The sequence below is a fragment of the Mustela nivalis genome, assembly GCF_964662115.1.
Source record: "Mustela nivalis genome assembly, chromosome: 9".
Lineage (NCBI taxonomy): Eukaryota > Metazoa > Chordata > Mammalia > Carnivora > Mustelidae > Mustela > Mustela nivalis.
In genome coordinates this window covers 116,735,615-116,751,068 of record NC_139028.1, presented here as the reverse complement: position 1 = coordinate 116,751,068, position 15,454 = coordinate 116,735,615, and the positions used below count along the sequence as shown (strand labels likewise).

Sequence of the window (15,454 nt, the reverse complement as noted above, 5' to 3'; positions counted from 1 at the left end):
TAAGCCAGATCCCGCTGCAAACCAGGTAAGACTGCGCAACTGGAGTCTCCTGGGGGCTCTCCTATTTCCCGAACTGCAAGCCCTTCGCTCCTTGTAACCGGAGCGCCCACCCCGGGAAGGACTCACTAGCCAGTGCGTCTCTCCCCGAAATAAAGGCGACGGCCACGAGCTGTTAATCGCACGGGCAGCGGTCCACGCACAGACCTCGGAGGCCGCCTCTGACCCGCGTTCTGGTCCTGCCTGCCTCGCGGAGGGTGGGGGAGAGCACCGGGCTGCCGCAGACGGAGGGTTTTTCCAACAGCCTTGGGCCTGTTCGTGTCCCATGAAAGATCAGGAAGCACCGGGGCCTCGTAAAGCCCCGTTCCTGACGCGAGAGCCTCCGGGGGGCACGGCCCAGCCCTGGTTCCAGCCACCCTGGACACCCTGGACACTTTCATTTTTGAAACGGCTCCAGTCAGCCGTGGGAAAGCCTCCTGTCGCTACAGAGCCAAACCATCAGTGAAATTCGTGGGTCACTTATGGGGAAAACGGGGTCTTCTTTGGTGACAGTGACCACTGTCTCTATGTTGGCTTTTTATTTCAAAGTCACGATTGAGAAGATCAAGTTTCAAGAAAGATTTGTGGGATGTCCCAGTCGACTGGACTTGGAAAGGCTCCTGCTCTCACCCTCCGCAGGAGCCATGATACACGGTTTGTATTAACAACAGCCCAGGAGACTCGGATCCTGGCCCTTGCCCTGGCCTCACGATCACCCACTGGCATAATACTACTGCTGTGTCTGTGCTGTGGAACGGGAAGCTCGAGGCCGAGCAGCCAGCGAGCCTCGGGAAGGACAGGCAGAGGCTCTGGGATCTGTGGGGGCCAGGGTTCCCTCCCAGACTCCCGGGAGCCTTCCGAGTACAAGGCTCTGACGCCGTCGTGGGGAAGGAACGAGGGAGCGGAGAGTGCGTCGCTCACGGAACAGACCAGGCAGGTGCAGACCGCAGCCCCAGCTCCCAGCTCTGCACGCGGGCGCCATGGGCTCTCCCGACTCCAGCGGAGCCCGTCTGTCCCTCCAGCTGTGAATGGCCACATCAGGGCGAGGTCTGCAGCGTGGCCACAGCGTTTACACGAGAAGCAGAGGGGCTGGCAGGGACAGGGAACCAGAACCATGCCCTAAGTCAGCGACCCGACTACTCCCCTCTCCCGAGGGGCTTGGGCTCAGGTCACGGACAACCCCAAACACCCCAAACACCCAGCGCATCTGCAGTGGAGGCGGCTGCCCCACCGGGAAGAGACCCCGCAGCCGCAGCGGGACTCGACGCTCGCACACCCTTGCCACTCCGACGGGGACCCCTCCTGCGGCAGAAGTGCACAGCCGCCAGACAGCCGAACCCCGGCAGGAGACAGCCACGCAGAGAAACACTCCGCGTGCAACACAACACGAGACCCCCTGGCCGCCAGGTCCGCGGAGAGAAGAGCCCCACAGAGCAGCTCCGGGGTACTCAGGGCCGGCACTAACGACGCGGCACAGAAGAAAGCTCACACCTGCTCCTCTGCAGACCGGCTGGCTGGCCCAACACCCCGGGGCATCCTTACCACAGCGGGAGAGCCCTGCAATGCTCGCGGGGGGAGGCCCCGCCCCCCGCCCCGTGCCCAGAGAGGTTAAGGAGCAGGCAGGGGTGCACACAGCGAGCGTGCTCAGAGGCTGAGAGAAGCACCCGTCCCATGGGCTGTCCAGGCCTCCGCCTGCCGCCTGCGCCGCCCCGTGTGCCGGTGAGTCAGCCCTTTACTCTCCCCCGAAAACTTTCCTTTGAAAGATTCTCAGGCTTTGCCAGGGACAGCTGCTCCGGGAAACAGTGAGGGTCGGGGATTTCCGAGCACCAGAGCACCCCCCCCCCCAGGGATCGAGCCAGACCCACCTCCCCACTGGACAGATTGAGAAACTGAGGCCCCAAAAAGGGCGAAGGTCGGCACCAGGAGGGCTCCGAGGAGAGCTCGGTCCTTGGCCCCTCTGGAGGGGCGCATCTTCCCAGGAGAGGGACTGACCGGAGCAGGACATGCCGTGACTCTGGAGGTCATCGCCAAGAAGACCTTACCCTCCCCCAGAGCAGATGTCACCAGGGTTGGGGGTGCTACTTGGGGGCTCCCCAAACCCCAAAACTTAACACGTGTATTGCTCCCCCAATCTCAACAGCAGCAGCCTTCACATCAGCCGTTCTGGGAGCCCCGGTGAAAGCCAGAAGGGCCCCTCCCCACACCACCTTCTGGAAACGGGCGGCGCGCCCAGCCCACGAGCCCGCAAGGCGCAGGGATAGTTACGTCCTCGTCTCGCTCCAACTCCAGGCCGGCCTCCAGGAGGTTCCCCTCATACTCCTCCCTGCGGAATCGCTTGTCGTCCTCGTGGTAGTCCATCGGGGGCTCGGGGCCCCCGGCCGCCCCCACGCTCCCCTTGCCGGGCAGGGGCTGGTCCCGGCGGGCGCCGCGGGCGGTCGGGGCGGCATCGCTGTGCTGCACCCTCCTGGCCAGGGTCCTGCTGCCAGAGGGCCTCTTGGGATGGTACACCAGGATGTAGTCCACCTTGCGCCGGCCGTCCCGGAAGTAGAGGCCGTGTTTGCACTCGGCGTCGGGGTCCACAGAAAGCGAGTTCAGTAGCTGCAGGGGGAAAGAGAGGTTGCTGGCCGTCAGGGCCGGGCTCGCGGAAGGGAGCAGGGACCAAGCTGGACAGCTTCCTCCGCCCGCCCGCCTTCAGCAAAGCCGCGCTGCACGCCTGTCCCACACGAGCACCGCCGGGGGCGGGGGCAGCCACGCACACAGTGGCCCTGTCTTCGTGGGGGTGACGTCTGAGAAGGAGACGTGCACATGATCACACGCAGGCCAAGCCGGACCCTCCGAGCTCGGACGGGACCCCGGTACTGTGGAGCCGGAGCGGGCTTCCCGGGAGGGGCCAGGCTGCTTGCAGAGACCGTGGGAAAGTCTGCAAGGCCACTCCCCCCGCCCCGCACCTACCCCTCCGTGCCCCCTACCAAAAGTGCTCCTTATTCTCTCCCGCAGGGTCTGGGGCAGTGCGGGCCGAGCCCAAATCTGCACCAGCAACTCTCAGCCTTTGAGAACCAGTGTGCACGGCAAGGTCATGTCAAAATGCCCAAGGGCCCATGACAGCCCTCACCTGGCCTGGTTCCAGCTCGGCCACTAGCTAGCTGCCTGTTAGGTTGGGTTCCCCCAAAAGCAGCCCCCGAGTTAAGCGTCTGCGTTCAGTGGTTTACCTGAGAGGTGGTCTCAAGGGCTGGATTGGGGGCGGGGGGGACAGGCACAGAGGGAGGGGCTGACAAAGGGTCACTGCCTTGGACAGCTGGGCTCCCAGGTGCTGGTGCCGGAGGGTGAGGAAGCTGGGTAAGCTTAACCACCCACACCGGGGTGTTAACTCCGCCCTGCGCGTGGCTTCACCTGCTCCCGCACCAGAGGGTGCCCTGGGGGTGGGCGCAGAGAGGTGGGGCGGGGCCCGTCTCCTTATCTGCCTGGGGGCTTCTGGCGGGGGCAGTGAGATAGAAACGTGGGCCTGTGCATTAAAATTTGGGACCCTGCGCGGCTGCCATCACGCGCCGCTGTTGCTAACGCTAAACCCCGTGGCTGGAACTCCTGTGGGATTTTGCTGGTGACCGAGGGCGGAGGTTAATCAGCGAGCTGGTCTGCGGCAGTAAGAGAAACAAGTAACGTCATGCGGGAAGTACTCTAACGGGCAGCCCCGCACCAGGGACGGTCCTCAGAGCCGAGCCTCACCGGTCCGGCCCCTGATCTCCTGGCTTCCACCCCACTCCCGCTAACAGCCCGAGACCCGCGCGGCCGCCCTGCACGGAACGTGAGGCCGGCCTGTGGCTCAAGGCAGGCCCCGAGCCCCACGGCTGGAGGACAGAGCTGTGCCTGGAGGGTCTCCCCACAACGTTGCCTGGAGCCTTGGGATGGCTGCCCCCACTGTGGGGGGCTCCTAAGGGCTGTGGCGACGGTTGGGCGAAGCAGCAGGAGTTCCCCACTCCAGGGCCAGGACGTGGACCCCATGTGCGCAGGTGTCTTTCTGGATGCCCAGCTCGGGGGCAGGGGAGAGAGGAGAGGGAAAGAGGCAAAGTGGGGGTTGGGGGGGGTGAGCGCGCCTGGAACACGGCAGCTGCCCCGGGAAGGAGGGACACGGGCTTCTGGGCGGGGCCTTTTGTGGGGCCTGGGTTCCTTCACCCCTGGCAGGGGAGGGGGAGTCACGCTCCTGAATCTCAGGGTCCCTGGTCGGTCCCAGGACGCTCAAAGCCTGACAGGCCCCAAGAGCCGGCAGGGGCTGGATGTACACCGTCCACGCCCCCCCACGGTGCCACAGGATCCAGCGCTCCTCCGCCGCCTTCATGGGACCCCACAGCGTAGACACCCCACTAGCCGGCTCTTACAGGGTCTGTGCAGAGCCTCCGGGTATAGAAGGGCAGGCGGGGTCGGGGAAAGGGCACGGAGGCCCAGCCCAGCCCAGGACAGCGTCCACGGAAGACCCCAGCGTCTCTTGCAGGATCCTGTTGCAGGAAAGGCGGGAAAGAGGGGTTCTCCTCGGTTCTCCAGCGAGGACACGGAGGGTCGGCGAGGTGGCTCACAGCACAGGTGGGAGGCTGAGCCCAGCCCGGAGTCCTGTCTGCACACCCAGGGCACTGCCCAACGCCCCACCCTGCCAGTAACAGGGACGTGAGTAATGGTCTTGCAGGGGGCATGTCCTCTCCCTGAGCCCTGACCCGGTGCGGGGGCGAGACGGTTTGGGTCTGCTTGACCCGGAGGGAGCGGGGCTCATGCCTGCAAAGCGCTCAGCCCGAGCTCTCAGGGCCAGATCCCCTCTGGCTGACCCCAGGAGCCGTCTCCAAGCTTTGTGCCCAAGGACACAGCGGGGGGAGGTCCTGCCCCAGCTGTTCCCAGAGCCAGGAGGCAGGGTCAGGGTGGAGGAGACGTGTGGGGCAGTGGGGCGCCTCAGATAAGTCTGGGCTTATCCCAGACTTGGTCCCAGCTCTGGGTCCCACTTGGTCCCAGCTACGAGGCCTGGGAGAGATCCTGCACCTGCTCTGGGCCTCGCCGTCCTCCTCTGTAAGACGGGAGGGCAATTTACGTGTCCCTCTGGTGGCCAGGGCGACTGTCGGAGGCACAGGACGCCCGTGTGGGGTGGGTTCTCCCTCTAACTAGCAGGCCCAGCCCCTGGGGGCCACGCTGCCCCTCCGCCCCTCCCACCCCCGCAACCAATCCCAGCACCAACAAGGGCTGGTTCTCCTCAAGACCACAGGAGGGTCAGAGAAGGAGGCTGGAGAAGGTTTCCCTCCTCCGGGGGGAGTGGGCAGGAAAGCCGGGCCCGGGGCTGCGTGAGGCGCAGGGAAAGAAGCCACAGCCAGGCAGGGAAGCCCTCAGGGGGCCGTCAGACGGGGCGGACGCAGGGTCTCCTGGTGGGCGCGGTGCAAGGACACACCTGCCTCCTGGGCACTCCGACTCCCAGGGCCTCTGTGAGGGGCTCATCCCGGTTTCCAAATGGGGAACTGTGACCTTGCGAGCCGAGCCAGGCGCCAGGTATAGGTCCTGCCTGAGCCGCCTTCCCCCACAGCCCAGGGGCTGCCTGGACTCGGGACATCCCCGCCTTTGCACACGGTCCACTCCCTACCTGTGTGCCCTGCCTCCCTTCCCTGCGCTTTGTGACCCGACCTACCCTCCCAGGCGGGCGGCAGATCCCCAGCCTCCGTGCTCTGGAGGTCCCCGAGCCCTCCGGCCGTGCAGGTGTCTTGGGCCAGGGACACCCTGCAAACATCTGTTCTCAAGCTCTTGCTCACAGGGGCCTCGAAGCAGGGTGTGGGGGTCCCCAGGCAGGCCAGGGACTGTCCCTAACTCACCTCCATCTAGAACCTGCCACACACACAAGCACACGGAGGACTTGGTACCTGGTGGGGGCCCCGTACGTGCCCCTGGTTGGCGGGAATATTGGCTGATACTGAACAAAATGGGCAAAAACCCCCCAGCAGAGGGAAGGAAATTCAGAGTGAGCCCAGCAGGTCAGAGAGCAGGGCAGTTACTCTGGGGGACAGTCAAAACTCCTCCACCATCGTGAGATAGGAAAACGGTTACCAGGCTCCAAACTGAACAATAACCACTGGTCTGCTGGGGCCCGATCGGGAACCTTGGGGGCCTGACAGCCTGGGGGAGAGCAGACATATCCCCTAAACCTCTCCCTCCACCCGGAAGCCTGGAGGTGGCCCAGAGGCCTCGTCTGCAATGACTGTCCCTCCACCTGCCTTCCACGACCCTCTGGGCCCTCCCAGGTGCCCAGCACAATCTCTTGGTTCTTCTGGAGCCCTCCTTGTAACGTCAGGGTCCGGGGGGATAACCGATCTCCCCGCTCAACACGACCTCCCTCCAGGGTTACTGGAGGATAAAACATGCCCTGTATGTGGAGTTTTCAACAGGGCCTGGCTTGTGATGAACCCCCAGGAGATGTCGGCTCTAGCTGGGAATTGAGACAAGCACAAATAAAGAACTAGGGGAGGACAATCTCCTGGTCAGAGTGGACCACAAGTGCAAGAGGGTGGCAGCACCAGATCCAGTCTGTTAATTTACCAAGGGAGCTGGAGGCGTGGCTGGGGCCAGCAGGAGGAAGTGCAACGCTCTGCTGGCCTAGTGTGAGAGCACGCTGTGATTCTGCACCAGGTGCTTCTCTGTCTGGGTCTTAGTTTTATAAAACGGGGGCGATCCTCTCTCGGTAAGCATAAGGGGCTAGCAGCCTTTAAGCAGAAAGAGTGGGGTCTGTTTCTATAATACTGTACACGGGCGAGGCGGAGCCCAGGGTCTGGAGAGGGAGTCTGGGCTAGGTTTCGGAGCAGCTGGAGAGGCAGTCTCCCCGGTGGCCCTGTATCTCTCTGGGGCCTTTCCACGGAGCAGTGGAGTGGGTGTCGTTCTTGTGCAGGATGGGAAAAGAGCTCAAGATTTAACTTGCAGCAGGAAAGATGCAAGTTAGACTCTATGTAGAACTTTCCAGTTCAAAAGCTTGAAAAAAGCTTCAAAATGTCCTCTCCATAACCCTTAAGCAGCACCTTTCCTGAAGGCAGGGGCCTCCCGCTCACCTTTCTGACGCGGCTTTGGAATGAATGAAGGCGTGTACATATGCATGCATGACAGGAGCTTGGGCTTTGCACGGCTGCTGCGGGGGTCACTCGATCAGGGACACCAGGGCTGAGACGCAGCCCGGCTGGCACCTTAAACACAGCGTCCCCCAGCCCTGAGCCTCCCTTGTTCCATCTGGTAGGTGGGGACAAAAACGTCTCCTTGACTCGCGTGGACGGGAGTCACGGGAGATCTGAAAGTGTTTTGAGGATCACGCCCGGAGTGTTGGTGGGATGTACTCCCGGAAGGAGCATCCTTGAGGAAGACGGTAAATATGGTAGAAGAGAATTGGCTTCCTGGGGTCACACTGGAGGGCATCGGGGGACAGAGGTCCACGCCGCAGCGGGACTGCCCCCAACACCACAGGCAGCGAGAGGGCCGTCTACGTTGGGTCCACACTTGCCTCTCCAGACTCCCTTCCCCAACTCTGAGAAGAGGGCAGAAGAGGGGCATGGAAGGAACCCCGTGTCCACTGGGACTGGCACTTGTTTATCTGGCTTCTTGCTCGGAGCTGGAGCTCCAGGAGCCAAAGTCGCATGTGTGTGTGAAATAGCCAGAGCCGGGACAAGTCTACACGGTCATGCTCAGAGAATCTGTTACATTCCCTTGTTCCTAAAATGGGGAAAATGAAATCAGGAACCTTCGACGTTTCTTTCGGTTTGGAGACTCTTTGAAAACATTTGGGAACTTCACTCTCATCCCCCCAATTTTAAAATCGAATCATGGGCACTACAAGTCCATGTAGGATCCTCGGGCACACCCCACATCCTATATACAGGTCACCCCCTACTTGCCAATCAGCAGAGAGGGGCTCTTCCTTTGCAGGCCGGCCGAAGCCAGCACCCAGTCCTCGCCTGGGTGTCTGAGCTTGCTGGAGTGTGCGGATCAGGGACACTGACAACCATCAGGAAAAAAGTAGAAATTTTCAAAGATAAACACAAAGAAAACTCAGTGAAATAAACTGTTCAACCTGGCCCCTGGCCTTTGAAGTCATTTCTTGCATCCTGCTGTGCAGAAACAATGAGGTGATTTTTATCCTTGAACTTGGGAATGGCAGGGAGAGGAGAGGCCCCTGGCGCTGGCTGGGTGTAGTTTGCCTGGGACAGGACTCGGGATGGCCGGCCTCGACTCCATCCACACAGCAGCGGCACGTATGGACGCCTGTCTGGGAACTCCTTGCAGTGCAGCCCACGCCCTCTGGCCTCTGCCTGCACAGAGCCGCCTTCCCCTGGTGACTCAGGATAATGACTGTGCAACAATTATTGGCTTGAACCGTGCTGGGGATGCCCTTGGAGGCTCTCCCAGGGCCCCCTGCTCCTAGGGCCGCTGCTTCCTGGCTGCCTGGTGGGACACTGTCCGGCCACCTGTCCCTCCTGCCCCCCGACTCACAGCCCTCCAAACCTGCCCCTAGTAAGAGCTATGTGCAAAATCAAAGTCAGCCGTCTCAGGTCTTGTTTGTGAGTTTGCAGACCGTGGAGACCTCGCATGGAAGGCCAAGTCTTGGCAGACCTTGTGGCCCTCGCCGGGGTTTGGGTCCACGTAAACAAGAGCCCTGAACTACAGGTCCAGAGACCACCGATCAGGGCTCCCGTGCTTATTTTGGGTCTAACCCATCATCACGTTGAATGCCAGCTACTGGAATGTCCACTCCTCTCCGTCTCCTTGGGTGTGACTGTCTCTTGTGCCTTCTAACTGGTGTCCCTGCATTCCCACCTCTGGGTCTTCCCATGGGAGATTTCCTTGTCTGAGGCGCCCCACCCAACCCCCACTACGAGTAGAACCAGCTCCGTGTCCAGAATGTCCGTTCCTCTGCGGGTTGCCAGTGGCCACCTGCTCCGGTCTTGGCCCCTTGCTAGCTCGCCTCCCAGCCGGTGGGTGGCTCCCCTCCCCAGGAGAAACAGCACCGACCCTATAGGGTCATGGAAATTAAGCGAGCTTATCCTCAGCCTCAGGACGGCTGCTAGGCTGCTAAGGAAGTGTCCCTAGTGGCTGGCCCGGGCCCCCTTCCATCACCACCCCTCAAGCCCCAGATGGACACGCCTCCCTGTCTCCTTCGCGTGGGTGCCCTCGGCCTGGCCCACAGCAGGCACACAGCGTGTACACAGCGTTTGCTGAATCGATGGCTCTGAGCGGCTCAGGCCAACAGGGTTTATCACAGGCAGACACCCCTTCTGATCCACACTGGCTCCCAGTGCCCGCCCCCACAGCGTCTCTGCGCAAGCTCCAAGGCAGAGGGGGTACAGGGCCTGAGTGAGGGTCCTCACCTTCCCTGGAATGCAGCCAGCCGCCCTGCCAGGAGCCCATCCCACAGGCACCTCCACAAAGGCCAGGCTCTGCCTGCCGCCAGAGCAAAGAAACAAGGCGGAGGCTCAGGCAGCTGCTGTGGGGGAGGGGGGGGAGAAGTCCAGACTGAGCAGGCTGGGGTGCCCCGGCTTCAGCAGAAGGCCCTTCTCAGCCCCTCCCTCTTGGGGCAAACTTGGTTCTAACTCTAAGCCAAATCCCTCACTGGTGAATTCTGCCCTCCCAGGACCCCTCGGACTTCTGGATCTGGACCGAGGAGAATGGTGGGGGTAGCAGACCCCAGATACAGGTGTCCCCAACCACGTGGCCAGCTGCTTCCCTCTTCCACTTGCACCAGGCAGGGCGCCCGCGAGGGACCGGACCGGCCCAGAAAGAAGTCCGGACCCACCGGCATCCCCTTGCTGCCCGGGGTTGGCGGGGAGGGCTAGGCGCTAGGCGTTCCCGGGCGGGGACACGGAGTCCCGGGAACTCCATGCTCCCAGGGCAGGTGAGGCAGTCGCCGGCGGGTCCAGCCCCAAAAGGGCGCGGCTGTCGCCAGACGGTGGCGGCGCCGTGAGGCCCCGAGGCTGCCACCCTCCCGCGGCTCCCCCCACCCCCAGCCCGCTGCCCCCCCCCCCCGGGGCCGACCGGCACCCACGGGAAGGGGGTGTCCCACCCGGGGCCCAGCCTGGCGCTCGCTCGGGCTCGGGCTCCGGCCCCGGGGTGCGGACTCGCCGCGACCGCGGGTGGGCGCCTCCCCGCGCGCCCCGAGCCCCGCGCGCCCCGGGGCCTCCCCGCGAGCGCGCGCGGCGCAGGTGAGCGGCCTCCCTCGGGGCGCGGCGCCCGCACTCACCGTGCCCTCGGACGGCAGGTAGCCGATGTCCTCGATGGCGCAGATGTTGATGATGTGGACGCTGCGGTCCTCGGCCGGGAGCGTCGAATACTTCTCGTTGACCCTCATCGCGGCCGCCTGGGCGCCGGGCCGGCCGGGCGGCGCGCCCTCCGCATCCACGGCCGCGGCGGCCTCTGCGGGCGGACGGGGCAGCGTTGGCGCGCTCGCTGGGGGCCGGGCCTCCCGCCCCGCCCGCCGCCCGCCCGCCGGGCCCTGCGCCCCGCGCGCTGCGGCCGCCCCCCTGTGGCCCCGGGCGGCCCCGCGCCGCTGCGCGCTGGGGCAGGGGCGGCGGCCGCGCGCTCAGACTTTCCGAGGAAATTTAAGCACAGGAGGAACGCGCCGCATGCCCGCCGCCCCTCCGAGCTGTGTATTTATCCGGGGAAGGGCCCCCTTGGAGTTTTGGGGGTGGCCAAGGTTGCCCACCAGGGGCGGAACGTCCCACCTCTAAGAAAAGTCTCCAAACGTCAGTGTCAGGCCACCTTGCAGGGGAGAGAGGCTTCGGATGTCGTCGTGGGAATGCTCTCCCTGCCCCTTCCTCCTCCACCTCCTCCTCCTCACCCTGGGGGACTTCTGCTGCCCTTCAGACCTGACCTCCTCCAGGGAGCCTCCCCTGCTTGCCAGGGCCCACCCTCTCCACGGGCCCTGCTCCCTCTGCGGCTCCCCCCTGGTCCGGGGCGGTCTGAGTCCGTGGTATGGAAGGCTTCCTCTTCTGTGACGGGGAAGGGGCAGCCCGAGCCTCACTTCGCAGGGGGGTGTGAGGAAAGGGCCTGGGGTTCAGGCGGAGCTGCCTGCACTCCTTGTGCGAGCCTCTACTGCCTCCCTGAGGGAGGGACGGTGACTTGAATTGCTTTCACCCCAGATAACCATGGACCTGGCACGTGCTCGGTGCTCCCCTGGACGGGTTTTTAAACCGTCCCTAAGAGAGGATGACACGGGTCTCCAGGAGTAGCCACGCCCAGGTGTAGCTCCCAGGGGCCACCCTGGCCACCCTGCCCGGTGGGAATCAAGCTCCTTTTCCTCTGCCTCCCTATATCTTGTTAGTTCTTTGGGGTGTGCGCCGAAAGCCGGCTTCTCCAGGCAGTCATCCTGGATTGCCCCTCACCCAAGAAGCCCAAGGGCGGTATGTACCTTGGCCACAGACCTCCCTTTACTCCACCTCATTTTACACTATGTTCATACACTTGATGCCCAATGGTTGCTTGTCAAAGGGCCACTGAGGAACATTCCGGGCCTGCAGAAGGGATCATAAAGCTGGCTTGCAAGGTGCTTTGGGCATGCCTTGGGTCTAAGGGTGGGTTCTGGAAACAGGATGCGGTTGGGGGAGATGGGCTGGAGGTCTCGCTCCAGCTCCGACACCTTCCAGCCCTGTGACCTGGGTCAGGTGTCCTTGGCCTCACAGAGCCAGTGTGTCCTCCCGGTGTGCGTGAAGCTGGGGCTCAGCACGGCGGGGGCGGGGGGGACAGGCAGTGGGGGCTGCCGTTACTAGTGTAATCTCATCATTCTCATAATGAATGAGAATGATTCTCCCTCCCCTCCGTGTAGGCTCAAGTTTGTGATGCTCTTGACCCTTGTGTAGCAAGATCTGTCTGTCCTGGGGCGCGCCTTGCCCGTGGGCGCCGAGCAGCCCTCCAGGACTTTTGGTTTGCATCTTGGACAGCGAGCACAGGTTTGGAGAAAGTGTGCCAGACTGGACCTGTCCTCACCACAAACAGCCCTCCACGACTCTGAGAACAGTTCGAGCTGAGAAGAGTTCGAGCTTTCCAGCCTGGGAAGAAGCTCGCTCGCTCTCTCTCTCTCTCTCTCTCTCTCTCACACACACACACACACACACACGCACACACTCAGAATTATGTAACTTCATTCTCTTACCCTTGTTGGTAAACAACCAAGATTGTGTAACCGTAAAGCACTGACTTTCTAAATTTATTTTCAAGTGACGAAGGATCTTGCAGAAGTCTACCCGGTACGACTGTGAAAGGGGAGCAGAACCGTGATTCCTCCATTCCGGGTGCCCTGACACTCCCCAACGCCTGGACCGTGGCCGGAGAGGGCTCGGGGCGGGGTGCCCAAGCCCCTCTGCGAGCTGCTGCAGAGAGGGGGACAATCTCTCAGGCAGGGCGGTGCCCGTCTCCTCTGGCTTTCCCCAAGAAGCCGGGTTGTACCCACTTCTGTGAAGTAGGACTTCACCGGGTCCACACACCTGCTGGCTCATAAAGCATCAGTTTCCTGCTACATATGAGTACATCTCCTTGCGCTGCCCCTCTCCCTGCATTGTGTGTCCTCCTGCCGCCCCCAGGCTCCCAGGTGAACAGCGTGGAATTGCTTTTGGCGGGCGGAGGGGACCAGTTAGGGACTGATCCTGTCCCCAGGGCCACAGTGGCCTGGGCTGTGACAGCATGGGTCTTGGGGTTTCAGGGACCAAACAGTAAGAACAACATTTCCCCAAACCAGGGAGGGAAACGGGGTCCTACTCCGCTGAGCTCTCCCCCAGGTTGGGACATTGCAGCCTCCCCCGCCTGGTGCTGAGCTGGTTTCCTGCCTCACACCATCTCCCGTGGGCCAGCCTGCTGGGACCGTGTCTCTGCTCCGAGTTGCTAATTGCTTCTGAACTGGCCCTCTAGAAATACTCTCCCATCAGCTTTGCTCTCTCTTTTGGAGTCAGTAATTCTCATCATTAAAAACCCAAAGGGACAGAGCTCACAGGCAGGATTAATTCCCTGCTAATGAATGAGCAAAAACCAGCCTCATTAGTCTAAATGGGGCATTTTATTATGGGAAGTTCTGGGCTTCCCGGCTCACCCTACTTGCCACCGTGCCGCCCTCTCGTGCTGTTGCGACGTCAGCCGCCGCCATTCTCTCATGTCTTTGCTGACATTGTAATAATCTCCAGGAGTACGAGCAGCGGGGTGACGCGGGACACCAGAGGGGACTGAGCCGCAAGACAGTCTCCCCTGTAAGAGGCTCGGAGGACCCTAGCAGACAACATCGGTTTCCCCTCCTTGACCCCGCCCACGAGAAGGAACGTCTTACTCTGTGCCCTGCCCAGCTGCACGGGCCAGAGCACTCCCCGGGCTTGTCAGCCTTAGGGAAAAGGTGAACCAACCAAGCTTTAGAGAGCAAGGTGGGGCGAGCCCCTCGCCTGCTCAGGCCACGGTGAGCCCCGGGTCAGGGATTATTCGAGCCACAGCCTTGAATAATGCCCTGGGGCCGGGCTTCTCCGCAGTGCTGCTGCCGTCTGGGGCTGGATCTCTGTCTGTCCTGGGGGCCAGGCCGTGCCCTGTAGGATGGTCAGTGGCTTCCCTGGGCTCTACCCACTTGATGCCAGTGCCATCTCTCCCTCCCAGTGTGACAGCTACAAACGTCTCCAGACACCGTCAGATGTCCCCAAGGGCAGGATGGCCTCCAGGGGAGAGCCACTGTGTTCGGGCTTACCGTTGGCCCCTGCCTGCACCGTCCAGGAAGAGCCGGGAGGCCCGGGAGGCTGATCTTATCGCCAGAGTCCTCAGGTGGGAGCCCAGAAGCCGGGAGAGGTGATGTGCTTGGCTTCAGGCGTAGCCGAGAGGCAGATCTGGCTTTCCACCTGGGTCTCCTGACCGTCCAAAACAGGCTTGTTCCATGAATTCAACATGCAAGCATGTATGCACACACAGAGGGATCCGAGATAGGACGTTCGGATTTTACAGTGCGTAGACGGCCCTGGCTACTCTAGATGGGTAGAGGGGTGAGCTGTACTGTCCCTGGGCTCTGGCCGTCCCCGCCACAGGCCAGCTGTCTCCCCAGCACGGGTCTGTGCGCTCAGAGGTGCTCAGTGCACGCTGTTGACTCACGCGGGCAGCCGGATGGGGGAGACCGCGCGGAAGGAGTGACGCGCTCATGACTCAGGCCTGTTCTGAGCTCAACGGCCCGTCCCGCTCCCGCGCTCCCTCTGCACCCCCGCGGGGGGCCACTGGGCATCCCGCGTGGGGGAGACACAAAGCCAAACAGGTCCATGAGCTCATGTGCTAAAAGCGCTTTGGGGCGTAACTTCCCCGGGGGGGAAGACACGCCTGGGGGAGGGGGTCCGTAACCGAGACGGGACTCCCGTCACTTCCTTCCCTCGCATGACATCAGAGACATCAGAACCCTGAGCAGCGGGCAGGGAGACTCCGTGGGCACGGAAACCACCAGCCCAAAGTTCTGGAGCGCAGCCAAAGCATGAAGTTCTGTCTGGGGGACTTTCCCCCGCCCCCCGCCCCCTCCAACGGAATCCCTGGACATTATTTCCTTCTGAGCTTTTTCAGACGCTTCATGTGTTTTGCTAACCCAGCTCGCCTTCTGAGAATTCCTAAGAACCCGAAAAGCAACCCCCGCTGGATTAGAAGCCCGCCACCCCTGCCAGCCGCCACCTCCTCCCGGAAGCCTCTCTGGTCCGACTCCGCTCCGCTGGCCCCGCTCCCGGCTCCGTCCCGGCACTCAGGCTCATTTCTGCTCTACGGTCCCGTCTTCTGCTTTATTTCTACCCTCCACCCCCTTCCGGTGCTTGGCACACCACAGATTTCCCTGTTTGTGTTTATTTATTTAACAAGCGATGGTACGACGCTTGCTATAAGCCAGCATCGTGCTAAGCTCTGTACAAATATTGACTCGAGCTCTTCTGGTGATTACGACGCTCTGCACAGCGGCCTCGTGCGGGCGTCCCTCCGGCCCAGCTCCTGCCTGCACAAGTGTGTGTGTGGGGGGGTGGTCCAGCCCGAGTCTCCAACCGCTCCCCCGTCCCCAGCGCCCCTTTGGGCGTCACGGCATTAATCCCCCGACAGATGCCCGGACGTCGGAAACCCTGCCCGCTGTGGGGGCTGGAAACGGAGACGGTCCCCCCCACCCCGCCGCAGGCGGAGGCCAAGCCAGCCGCCAGACCACCCTGCCCAGCTCTGTGGAAACTCCACGTCATGGCTCCAGCTTCTCCAAAGGAAAGTCTCGAAACCTCCTTTTGCTGCTTTAACTCTTCTTCTCGGGGCCGGAGAGGAGAGCTCCCGCCGCCCTGGCTCCGAGCAGCGGGGATTCCCTTCCCCAGAGCTCCAGCAAGAACAAAGGACTCCAGCTCCCTGGAGTGAACTCCGGGGCTGTCCCCGCCCAGCCTGACCCACTCTGCCTGCTGAGCCTTCCTCCCGA

General features: G+C 62.5%; 1 protein-coding gene across 10 annotated transcripts in view; it reads right to left on the bottom strand.

Annotated features, from left to right (window-relative positions):
* Window positions 1-15,454, bottom strand: part of ANO1 (anoctamin 1) — a 150,445-nt gene that overhangs the window by 67,337 nt on the left and 67,654 nt on the right. For all 10 annotated transcript variants that reach the window (XM_082749154.1, XM_082749151.1, XM_082749153.1 and 7 more), the window contains exons 2-3: window positions 10,268-10,440; window positions 2,302-2,634 (exon numbers count right to left, since the gene is read on the bottom strand). In XM_082749154.1, coding sequence (XP_082605280.1) covers window positions 2,302-2,634; window positions 10,268-10,440 — 506 coding nt within the window. The remainder of the gene's footprint in view (window positions 1-2,301; window positions 2,635-10,267; window positions 10,441-15,454) is intronic.